This window comes from Rhinoraja longicauda, chromosome 2, assembly GCF_053455715.1.
Source record: "Rhinoraja longicauda isolate Sanriku21f chromosome 2, sRhiLon1.1, whole genome shotgun sequence".
Taxonomy (NCBI): Eukaryota; Metazoa; Chordata; class Chondrichthyes; order Rajiformes; family Arhynchobatidae; genus Rhinoraja; species Rhinoraja longicauda.
In genome coordinates, this window is record NC_135954.1 from 111995795 (window position 1) to 112008892 (window position 13098).

The 13098-nt window shown below is 45.7% G+C and overlaps 1 protein-coding gene across 1 annotated transcript in view; it reads left to right on the top strand.

Annotated features, from left to right (window-relative positions):
• Positions 1 to 13098, top strand: part of LOC144610841 (uncharacterized) — a 110168-nt gene that overhangs the window by 74063 nt on the left and 23007 nt on the right. The window contains exon 15 of the mRNA XM_078429805.1: positions 7050 to 7112. Within this exon, the coding sequence (XP_078285931.1) occupies positions 7050 to 7112 (63 nt within the window). The remainder of the gene's footprint in view (positions 1 to 7049; positions 7113 to 13098) is intronic.

Here is a 13098-nt window from a genome sequence, read left to right on the forward strand (position 1 = left end):
TAAAATGTAGTCGGAGACAGTCAGACTGGTCGGAGAAATGGGAAGGAGGAAGGATGGAGAGAGAGGGAAAGCAAGGTTTACTTGAAGTTAGAGAAGTCAATGTTCATACCGCTGGGGTGTAAACTGCCCAATCGAAATATGAGGTACTATTCCTCCAATTTGCGCTGGGCCTCACTCTGACAATGGAGGGCAGAAAGGTCAGTGTACGAATGGGAGAGGGAGGTAAAGTGTTTAGCAACCGAGAGATCAGGTGGGCCACCGCCGCCGCTGCCGCCGACCTTCGCCGCCCCCCTGGCCGTCCGCTGACCAGGGCTACCAACGCTTTGTCTGCTGACCCATATCTTTACTCCAGCCCCCCGTGGGCCGCCACCGGTGAGTCCGCTGACCCTCGCCTTTCCACCACCCACCAGCGGGCCGGAGCCGTGGCCTCACCTGGGTCCCAGGCTCAGTAGTAGGCCCACAGCCTCCACGATGCAGACTCAGTAATAGGCCCACAGCCTCCATGATGCAGACTCCAACAGCACGTGGCCTGACTCCGGTGTCCTACTGTCCCCCCCCCCCCCCCCCCCCTACAGGGAACCTCAGTGGTGGGTCCACTCGGTCATCACCTTCCTCCATTTTTAACTAGGTGGCCCTCCGCTCACTCTGCAGCAACCACAACATGATAATCAAACCTGCCGACAAGGGAGGTGCCGTGGTAGTCTGGCGCGATATGGGCTGAGGCCAGACAACTCTCGGACACCTCCTCCTACTTATCCTTGGACCATGACCCCACAGACGAGCACCAGGCTATAATCTCACACACCATTTCAGATTTTATCACTTCCGACTGGCTGCCCTCCACAGCCTCCAACCTTATCGTCTCCCAGCCCCGCACGGCCCGGTTTTATCCCCAAAATCCACAAACACAACTGCCCTGGCAGACCCATTGTTTCTGCCTGCTCCTGTCCCACTGAATTATTTTCCACAGGCCTCGACTCCATCCTATCCCCCCTGGTTCAATCCCTCCCTACCTATGTCCAAGACACCTCACATGCCCTTCGTCTCTTCAATGACTTTGATTTTCCCGGCCCCCACTCCCTCATCTTTACTCTGGATGTATGGTCACTCTCCACCTCCATCCCTGACCAGGAAGGTCTTATAGCGCCTTCGTTTCTTCCTCGGCCGCAGAACCAGCCAATTTCCCTCCACTAACACTCCTCTGCCTGGCGGAGCCGGTCCTTTCTCTTCACAACTTCTCCTTCGACTCCTCCCACTTCCTTCAAATCCAAGGCGTAGCTATGGGCACCCATATGAGCCCCAGCTATGCCTGCCTCTTTGTAGGGTATGTCGAACAATCCCTGTTCCAAGCGTACACTGGCCCCATCCCCGAACTTTACCTCTGCTATATTGACGACTGCATCGGTGCTACCTCCTGCACCCATGCAGAACTCACTAACTTCATTAACTTTACTAATTTCCATCCTGCACTCAAATTCACTTGGACCATCTCCGACATCTCTCGACCATTTCTTGATCTCACCGCCTCACAAGCACAGGAGACAGACTGTCGGCTGACATCTATTATAAACCCACTGACACCCACATCTATCTAGACTACACTTCTTTGCACCCTGCTTCCTGCAAAGACTCTATCCCCTAATCCCAGTTCTGCCTACGCTGCATCTGGGCCCAAAATGAGGGGTTCCCCTCTCCCATCATAGATGAGGCCCTTACTAGAATCTCCTTGATATCCCGCAGCTCCGCTCTTGCTTCCTCTCCTCCCCGTCGCGACAGAGACAGAGTCCCCTTAGTCCTCATCTTCCATCCCATCAGCCATCGCATACAGCACATAATCCTCCGACAATTTTGCCACTTCCAACGGGATGCCATCACTAACCACATCTTCCCATCTCCACCCCTTTCCGCTTTCCGCAGAGACCGTACCCTCAGTAACTCTCTGGTCAACTCATCCCTTCCCACCCAAACCATCCCCTCCCCAGGTACTTTCCCTTGCAACTGCAGGAGATACAACACCTGCCCCTATACCTCCTCCCTCGACTCCATCCAAGGACTTCAAAAGCCTTTTCAGGTGAGGCAGAGGTTCACTTGCACCTCCTCTAAGTTCATCTACTGTATCTGCTGTTCCAGATGTGGACTCATATATAATCGGCGAGACCAAGCGCGGGCTCAGCGATCATTTCGCTGAACACCTCTGCTCAGTCCAACTAAACGTAACTGATCTCCCGGTTGCTAAACACTTCAACTCCCCCTCCCATTACTACACTGACCTAACTGTCCTGGGCCTCCTCCATTGTTAGAATGAGGCCCAGCGCAAATTGGAGGTACAGCACCTCATATTTTGCTTCGGCAACTTACACCCCAGCGGTATGAACATTGACTTCTCTAACTTCAAGTAACCCTTGCTTTCCCTTTCTCTCTATCCCTCCCCTTCCCAGTTCTCTGACCAGTCTGACTGTCTCCAACTACATTTTATCTCGTTTGCTTTGTTGTTACCTTATCCCAACTAACAACGATCTATTCTACATTTTCCTTGATCTCCATCCCCTTTGTCCTGTTTTCACACCTTACACTTCCTTATCTATGTATCTCCCTCTCCCCTGACATCAGTCTGAAGAAGGGTCTCGACCAGAAGCGTTACCCATTCCTTCTCTCCAGAGATGCTGCCTGTCCCGCTAGGTTACTCCAGCATTTTGTGTCTACCTACCAGTTTAACATTGTGTTCAGATTTGGTCATCCTACTGTAAGCAAACATATCCACCCTGCAGTGCTGCACAGGGAATTAAGAACAAGGTCTGCTGCATGTAGTGAGCTTTCCACTGCTACTCCAGATGATGTTGCAGTTGAACAAGTTGTTAGTGAGGCCATACCTGCAGGTATCACAAAATGCTGGAGTAACTCAGCGGGTCAGGCAACATCTTGGGAGAGAAGGAATGGGCGACGTTTCGGGTCGATACCCTTCTTCAGCCGTAGTATTATGCTCAGTTTTGGTACCCTGGTACAGGAACGATGCCTATAAGCTGAAACGTGCAGAGAAGGTTTACGAGGATGTTTCCAGGACTCTAGAACCTGAGCTACAGGGAGAGAGGTTGGGCAGGCTAGGATTTTTTCCTAGGAGCACAAGAGGCTGAGGGTTGATTTTATAAAGCTGTACAAAATCATGTGGGGGAATAGATAGGGTGAATGCACATTCATTTTCCCAGGGTGGGGGAGTGAAAATCAAAAGGCCATAGGTTTAAGGTAAAAGTGGGAAGATTTAATAGGATAACTGAAGGGCAACCTTTTCACATACAGGGTGTTGGGTATGTGGAACGAGATGCCAGAGGAAGTGGCTGAGGCAGGTACAATAACAACATTTAGATAGGTACATGCATAGGAAAGGTTTAGTGGGATATAGATCAAATACGGGAAAATGAGATTATCTTCGGGCATTTTGACCAGCATGGCCTAATTGGACCAAAAAGCCTGTTTCTGTGCTGTATTAGTCTGTGACTAGGGTTGCCAACTGTCCCCTATTAGCCGGGACATCCTGTATTTTGGGCTAAATTGGCTTGTCCCGTGCGAGACCGCCCTTATCTCATATTAGGCGCTGTAGGTCTGGGTGCTGTAGGTTTGGACATTGTAGTAGGAAAAAAATCTGCAGATGCTGGTTAAAATCGGTGCCAACCTTCTAGACAGTGTAGGTCCAGACAGTGTAGGTCCGGAGGCCCGGGCACCAGCTAACGGAGGTTGCTTAGCAACCCGCCTCCCAGCCCGGGCAGCCGCCATTGGCGGAGAGGGAGCATGTGGCTGCTGGCTGGATGAGGTCACATGGGCCCCCTGGTGATGCCGTCACTTCTCCCTATTTGGGAGTACTATAGTTGGCACCGCTATCTAAGGATACTCTCCACGTGAAAGACCTGACCCGCACATCTCCTTTAAAGTTTCCCCTTCTCATCTTTGGCCTTTGGTATTTGACATCTCTTTATGGGGAAAAAAAAAATCTGACTGTCTACTCCTGTGCTTCTTGTGATTTTATAACCATATTTCAGGTCTTCCTACGTACTCAGATGCTCCAGCGAAAACAATCTTTGTTTGTCTAACCTCTCCTTATACCTAATACCCTGTAATCCAGTCTTCTGCACCTCCTCCAAAGCCTCTATATCCTTCCGGCAATGGGATGACCAGAAGTTCATGCAATACTCTGAATGTGGCCTGACCAATATTTTGTAAAATTACAACCTGACTGCCTAACTCTACACTCAAGGACCTGTCCGATGAAGTTAAATGTCTTCTTACTTTTCTATTTACTTGTTTTGCTATTTTCATCGAGCTGGGAATTTGGAACCCAAGGTCCCTCTGTACATCAGTGCTGTAGAGTGTGCTGTTTTTATTGTCCCAGAATGCAACACCTCACACAAACCCAGATTAAACTCCATCTGCCATTTCTCCACCCATATCTAAACTGATCTACATGCCACTGTATCCTTTGACAACTTTCCTCACTGTTCCCAACTCCATCAATTTTGGTGTTGTGTGCAAACCTACAAGAGTCATAGTCTTAGAGTGATACGGTGTGGAAACGGGCCCTTTTGCCCAACTTGCCCATACCAGCCCAACATGTCCCAGCTACCCCAGTCCCACCTGCCTGTGTTTGGTCCCTATCCCTCCAAACCTGTCCTATCCATGTGCCTGTCTAATTGCTTCTTAAATGTTGGGATAGTCCCTGCCTCAACAATCTCCTCTGGCAACTTTGTTACATAATGCCACCACCCTTTGTGTGAAAAAGGTTACCCCTAAGATTCCTATTAAATCTTTTCCCCTTCACCTTAAATCTATGTCCTCTGGTTCTCAATTCAGATTCCTATGAAATCTTTTCCCCTTCACCTTAAATCTATGTCCTCTGGTTCTCAATTAACCTACTCTGGGCAAGAGTGTGCATCTACCTGATCTATTCCTCTCATGATCTTATACATCTCTAAAGATAACCCTTCATCCTCCTGCGCCCGAAGGAAAAGAGTCCCAGCCTACTCAACCTCTGCCTATAGCTCAGACCCTCTAATCCTGGCAACATCCTCATAAATCTTCTCTGCACCCTTTCCAGCTTGACAGCATCTGTCCTAGATGGATGTTTCTTTGATGGATGTTTGATGGATGGATGTTTCTTTTTTTGTGTGTTTTTGGGGTTGGGTGGTTTGAGTGCCTGTTTGATGCTTTTATTGTTGGACTGTGTTTTTGGGGGTTTTGGGGTGTGTGATTTGAATGCCTATTTAATGCTTTTATTGTTGGACTGTGTTTTGGGGGGTTTTTGGGGTTGGGTAATTTTGGGTGCCTGTTTAGTGCTTTTATTGTTGGACTGTGGGTGATTGAATTAACATTTCGTTCAAGATGGCCGCGCCGTTGTATTTGGCTGCCTGCCACTGTATGTTTCTTTTTTTTCCTGGTCAGATGTGCAGCACTTTGGTCAACGTGGGTTGTTTTTAAATGTGCTATACAAATAAATTGACTTGACTTGACTAGAACATTGTACCCAGTACTGAACACAATACTTTAAATATGGCCTCACCAATGTCTTTTATACAACTGCCACATGACTTCCAAACTTCTATACTCAATACTCTGGCTGATGAAGGCCAATGTGCCAAAATCCTTTTTGACCACTGCGACTCCACCTTCGAGCAATTGGGCAGCTGCATTCCTAAATCCCTCCACTCTACAACTCTACCCAGAGTCCTACCATTCACTGTGTAGGTCCTACCCATGTTAAACTTCTCAAAATACAACACTTCACTTCACATTAAATTCCATCAACCATTCCTCAGCTCATTTGGCCAATTGATCAAGAATCCTGCTGTAATTTTTCACAACCATCTTCACTATCTGCAAAACCACCCACTTCTGTATCATCTGCAAACTTGCTAATCTTGCCGTGTATTTTCTCATCCAAATCATTGAAATAGATGAAAAACTGTAATGGGCCCAGCACCGAACCCTGAAGTCACAAGTCATAAGCCTCCAGTCTTACTCCTCATCTTAAACCTATGGCTGCTGATCCCAGATATTTTTCACTATGTACCCCATCCATGCCATTTTAATTTTTGAATAAGGTTTTTGCAGAAGTGTTGGGGTTGTTCATTTGCTGAATCATTGTGTATATTGTATGTTATCTATGTGGTTAAAGGCCTGTTATATTGTTGCAAGCAAGAATTTCATTGTTTTATTATTCGTACATATGGCAATTAAACACTCTTGAACTCTGCCAACAACCTCTCCATTGCTCAAAGGAAAATATACTCAGCCTATCTAGTCTCTCACCGTAACTGAAGAATTCCATCCCAGGTTACATCCTGGAGGACCTCCTTTTCACCCACTCCAATCCAATCACATCCATTCTGTAGCATGGCAGCTGCAACAGCATGTTGTATTCGTGTAGTACACAGAACAGTACAGTGCAGGAATTGTACAAACAATGTTTGTACCAAACATGTTGCAAAGTTAAGCTTATCTCATCTACCTATAACATGATCCATATCCCTCTATTCCTTATACTTCCACGTGCCTATCCAAAAGCCTTTTAAAACACCATTATCGCATCTGCCGCCACCGTCACCCCCTGGCAGCGCGTTTCAGGCCTCCACCACTCTCTGTAAAAAAACTTGCCTGCACATCTCCATGAAACTTTCCCCCTCTCGCCTTACAGCTATTCCCTCTCGTGTTGGACATTTCCATCCGAGGCAAAAGGTTATGACTGTCTACCCTATTTCCTCACAGCGCAGCTAACATTTTATAAAATTGTACAAAGACCTCCTGCTCTTATAATGTAAGCCCCAGGTAAAGAAAGAAAGCCTTCTTCACCATTCTGTTCACCAGTGCCAGGGATCATTGGATTTGTACACCATGGTTCGCTTGTTCCTCAACACACCCTAGGGCTCTAATTTCATGACATATGCCCTATTATTAGACCCAAAATGTAACTGCGTTGATTAATAGTTTTCTGATTGTTATGTAATTAAAAAATGATTTAGTATGCTCTAATTTTGAGTGATGTGTGTGATTTTATTTGTTCATAGAAGAGGACGCCGCGGAAGCTGCTCAGAGAGAGAGACAGAGAACCCAACCACCTCGTAGACCTCGTAAGTTCAGAAATTGTTTAATGGGCGAATTTTGGATAACCTCCCATTGATAAGCAACCAACCTGCCTGCCCATCATGAATCAACTGAAGGGGCCATCATACTCAATACAATCAAAAACGTTAGCCACAAGAACTGCAGAATAACCAGAGAGGTTACTCCTCTAAGATTAACCAGAAATGTGTTGTGATCTTAAGAACTATGAAAATTTACGCATGTTACTTCAAAGTGCATAATGGTGCAGAATGAACTGGTCACATTTTACCAGAACTGCAAGCCCAAGAGCCACTAGATTTGTTTTTTCTACTAAGTAGTCTTCTTCTTCTTCTTCTTCTTCTTCTCCTCCTCCTCCTCCTCCTCCTCCTCCTCCTCCTCCTCCTCCTCCTCCTCCTCCTCCTCCTCCTCCTCCTCCTCCTCCTCCTCCTCCTCCTCCTCCTCCTCCTCCTCCTCCTCCTCCTCCTCCTCCTCCTCCTCCTCCTCCTCCTCCTCCTCCTCCTCCTCCTCCTCCTCCTCCTCCTCCTCCTCCTCCTCCTCCTCCTCCTCCTCCTCCTCCTCCTCCTCCTCCTCCTCCTCCTCCTCCTCCTCCTCCTCCTCCTCCTCCTCCTCCTCCTCCTCCTCCTCCTCCTCCTCCTCCTCCTCCTCCTCCTCCTCCTCCTCCTCCTCCTCCTCCTCCTCCTCCTCCTCCTCCTCCTCCTCCTCCTCCTCCTCCTCCTCCTCCTCCTCCTCCTCCTCCTCCTCCTCCTCCTCCTCCTCCTCCTCCTCCTCCTCCTCCTCCTCCTCCTCCTCCTCCTCCTCCTCCTCCTCCTCCTCCCTTCTTCTTTTTCTTCTTTTTCTTCCTCTTCTTCCTTTCCTTTTCTTCTTCTTTCTTCTTTTTCATCTTCTTTCTTCTTTTTCGTCTTCTTCTTTTCTTCTTCTTTTTCTTCTTCTTTTTCTTCTTCTTTCCACTTCTTCTTCTTTTTCTTCTTCTTTTTCTTCTTTCTTCTTCTTCTTTCTTATTCTTTTTCTTCTCTCTTCTTCTTTTTCTTCTTCTTCTTCTTCTTCTTTCTTTTTCTTCTTCTTTCTTCTTCTTCTTCTTCTTCTTCTTCTACTTCTTCTTCTTCTTCTTCTTTCTTCTTCTTCTTCTTCTTTCTTTGTTTTCTTCTTTTTCTTCCTCTTTTTTCTTCTTCGTTTTCTTCTTTTTCTTCTTCTTTTTCTTCTACTTCTTCTTCATTTTTCTTCTTCTTCTTCTGCTTCTCTTCTCTCCTTGAGGGAGCATAGGCCATTGACAAATGTCCTCCACATCACGCGGTTTTTGGCGGTTCTTTCCAGATCTCCCCAATTGAGCCCAATACCAGACATTTCTGCCTGGACACCTCTTCTCCAGCTGTTCCTAGGGCAACCTCTTTCCCTTTTTTCTTGGGGGTTCCATTTCAGGGCTTGCCGGGTGATATTTGTGGCAGGTTTTCTGAGGGTATGTCCAATCCAGCTCCATTTTCTCCTTCGAATTTGTAAGTCAATGGGATCCTGTCTTGTTCTTTACCACGGGCCCATATTGCTTAGTTTATCTCTCCTCCAGTTGTTTAGTATTTTCCTGAGGCAGGTGTTAATGAATGTTTGCAGCCTGTTTATTGTGTGTTTTGTTGTTTTCCATGTCTCTGATCCATACAGCATTACCTGCTTCATATTTGAATTAGGGTTAGGGTTAGGGTTAGCTATATTTTATCATGAAAGCAATATGTGCAATTTTAAACTGAAAGCTAGGGCAACCGCCTGTTAAAAATGTAGCAGCCAATCTGATATAATCAGGTTTTTCCAGCTAATGTACAATTTTGTGGAATGAATAGAAGCCCAACAGAAATTCAGCAAAATTTGTGTACCGCTTGATCGTGCTCATTAATAGATCATGATTTCACTGGATAGCAAGCAAAGTTTCTCACTCTTTCTCATTACAAGTCACAACCATGAACCAATACCAATGTAGACCACACGACCCTACAAATGATTGGAACAGATAATATGGATGCATTTTGCAAGGTTTTGGTTAAGCATATGAATGAGACGAGAATAGATGAAGAACTTAAATGTCAAATGGTGCTATCTGAATTATAGATTTGCCAAGATAGTATTTTTGGATTAATATCTAAAACATGAGCAAATGAGATCAGAGAACTTAATGCATGGCTCAAGAATTAGCCTGAGACCAATATTCAAGTGAAATGAATGGCTAGAGGTTATAGATGCGGCTTTGAACTAAACGGTCATTAGGTAGATGTGGGATAGGGATTCTGGTGATTCCAGAGCAACAAACCTAGTTAATCCAGGAAATTATACACCTATCAGTCTTATATCAGTGGTAGAGAATCAATTGGAGTTGACTCTTAGAGATAGGATTTACTCACATTAGGAAACAAATGGGATACTTAAGAAAGCCAGCTGGGATCAAGTGCATCCCTGGAGGAGTTTCAGGAACTAAGGAGCAAACTAAAAAAGGAGATCGGAAGGGCAAAAATGGGCCAGGAGATAGCTCTGGAGGGTAGCAAAAAGCCAATCCCAAAAGATTTTATAAATACGTAAGGAGGAAAAGGGTAACTAGAGAGAGAGTGGGACCTCTCAGGAATAAAAGTGGTCACCTCTGTGTGAAAGCACAGGAGATGGGCAAGGTCCTAAATGAGTATTACTCTATATTTACTGAGGAGAAAGACAGTAGGGCAGAGGAAATTGGAGCAGTCACTGGAAGAATCTTGAGAGCAGTCAGGGTTACCGCCAAAGAAGTACTGAAGGTACTGTCTGTTTGAAGATAGACAAATCTCCGGGGCCTGATCAGATATATCCGAGGACATTTCCAGAAATTAGAGAGGAAATTGCGGGAGCCCTGGTTGAAATTCATGAGTCATTCTTAAATACAGGAGAGGTGCCAGAGGATTGGAGGGTGGCAAATGTTGTGCATCTTTTCAAGAAGGACTGCAGGGAAAATGCTGGAAACTATAGGCCGGTGAGCCTATAGTTGAATCTGTAGTTGGTAAATTACTGGAGAGTATTCTGAGCGATAGATTATACAGGCATTTTGATGGGCAAGGGCTGATTAGGGACAGTCAGCATGCTTTGTACGTGGTAGGTCGTGTCTCACAAATCTGATTAACTTTTTTGAAGACGTGACAAAAAAGATTGATGAGGGCAGAGATGTTGTGTACATGGACATTAGTGAGGCGTTCGACAAGGTGCCGCATGGTAAGCTGCTCTGGAAGGTTAGATCTCATGGGATCCAAGGAGTGATAACTGAATGGATAGCAATTTGGCTCTATGGAAGGAAGCAGGGGGTGATTGTGGAAGGTTGCTTCTCAGACTGGAGGCCTGAGACTAGTGGTGTGTCTCAGGGTTCGGTGCTGGGCCCATTACTGTTTGTCATCTACCTCAATGATTTGGGAACGTACAGGGCAAGATTAGCAAGTTTGCTGAGGATAAAAAAATTTAGTGGTTTTGCAGATAGTGAAGGTGGTTGTGAACGATTGTCAACTTGAGTAGGCTGGGTCTCTATTCCATGGAGCCTAGGAGAATGAGGGGAGATCTTATAGAGGTGTTGAAAATCATGAGAGGAATAGATCGGCTAGATGCACAGAGTTTTTTACCCAGAGTTGGGAAATCGAGGACATAGGTTCAATGTGAAGGGGAAAAGATTTCATAGGAATCCGAGGGGTGGCTTTTTCACACAGAGGGTGGTGGGTGTAGGGAACAAGCTGCCAGAGGATGTGATTGAGGCTTGGTCTATCCCATAGTTTAAGAAACAGTTGGACAGGTACATGGATGGGACAGGTTTGGAGGGTTGTGGATCAAGCGCAGGCAAGTGGAACTAGGGTAGCTGGGCGTTGTTGGACGGTGTGGGCAAGTTGGGCCGAGGGGCCTGTTTGCACACTGTATCACTCTATGACTATAAGCTGATCGAGAAAATTAAGGAACATAGAATCCATGGTAACTTGTTAGTTTAGATTCAGAATAGGTTTTTACACTCTCTTTGTGTAAAGGTGTTATTCTGGCTGGAGATGTGTGACCAGAGGTATTCAACAGAGATCTGTGCTGGGCGTTCTGTTGTTTGCGACATATATGAAGTGGACTTTAATGGAGATGGATTCGTTAATAAGTCTGCAGACGACACCAAAGTTGGTGGAATTGCAAGACAGCGATGAAGGCTGTCAAAGGATACAGCAGGATAAAGGTCAGTTACAGTTACGGGGTGGAGAAATGGCAGATTGAGTTTAATCCTGACACATGTAAGATGTTGCACTTTAGGAGGTCAAATGAAAGGAGAAAGGCAGGACACTTAACATAAATGATGACTCAGTGGGAACTTGGGGTCCAAATCCACACCCCTTTTAAGTAGAAACATAAATAGAGTGGTAAGGAAGGCATGCAGTATACTTGCCTTTTTCAGTCAGAGAATTGTGTGCAAGAGTCAGTAAGTCATGATGCATCTTTATAAAACTTGGTTAGGCTGCATTTGGGATATTTTGTGCAGTTCCAGTCGTCCAACTACAAGAAGGATGTGGAGGCTTTGGAAAGGATGCAGAGAGGAGGTTCACTAGGATGCTACCTGGATTAGAGATTATTAAACTATAAAGAGAGGTTGGACAAATATGTATTTTTTTCTCTGGAACGGCGGAAGCTGAGGGAAGTACCCTCAGTACATAAAAGTACAAGAGTCATAGAAAGGAGAAAGGTAGGAGGTGGGGTAGCTCTGTTGGTGAGGGACGAAATTCAGTCCCTTTCAAAGAGATGACAGAGGGACTGACGAGGTAGATTCACTGTGGATAGAGTTGAGGAATTGTAAAGGTAAGAAGACATTAATTGGAGACACCCAAATAGTACCCCGGATGTAGGGTGTAACAAAGCTGGCATGTAACAAAGGTAACGCTGTGGTGATGGGGGATTTCAATGTGCAGGTAGACTGGGAAAATCATGTTGGTTCTGGACCCCAAGAAAGAGAGTTTGTAGAGTGCCTCCGAGGTGGATTCTTAGAGCAGCTTGTGCTGGAGCCTACCAGAGAAAGGGCAATTCTGGATTTAGTGTTGTCCAATGAACCAGATTTGATAACAAAACTCGAGGTAAAGGAGCCGCTTGGAGGTAGTGATCATAATATCATTAGTTTTAATCTGCAATTTGAGAGGGAGAAGGTTAAATCGGAAGAGTGTCAGTGAACAAAGGGGACTATGAAGGCATGAGAGAGGAGCTGGCCAAGGTCGACTGGAAAGGGATCTCAGCAGGAATGATGGTGGAACAGCAATGGCAGGAATTTCTGGGCATAATCCGGAAGATGTAGGATCATTTCAGTCCAAAGCAGAAGAAAGATTCTAAAGGGAGTAGGAGGCAACCGTGGCTGACAAGGGAAGTTAGGGATGGGAAAAAAAACTAAAATAGAAGATGTATACCATAGCAAAGAGTAGCAGGAAGCCAGGGGATTGGGAAACTTCCAAAGGACAACAGAAGATAACAAAACGGGCAATATGGGCTAAAAAGATGAAGTACGAGGGGAAGCTGGCCAAGAATATAAAGAAGGACAGTAAAAGCTTCTTTAGATATGTTAAGAGAAAAAGATTAGCAAAGGCAAATATGGGTCCCTTGAAGGCAGACATTGGTGAAATTATTATGGGTAACAAGGAAATGGCAGAAGAGTTGAACAGGTACTTTGGATCTGTCTTCACTAAAAGAAGACACAAATAATCTCCCAGATGTACTAGAGGACAGAGGAACTAGGGGATAGAGGAACTGAAAGAAATTAGGATTAGGGGAGAAATAGTATTGGATAGACAGATGGGGCTGAAGATTGATAAATCCCCAAGGCCTGATGGTCTGCATCCCAGGGTACTCAGGGAGGTGGCTCTAGAAATAGTGGAAGCATTGGTGATCATTTTCCAATGTTCAATAGATTCTGGATCAGTTCCTGTGGATTGGAGGATAGCAAATGTTATCCCACTTTTTAAGAAAGGAGCGAGAGAGAAAACAGGGAATTACAGACCG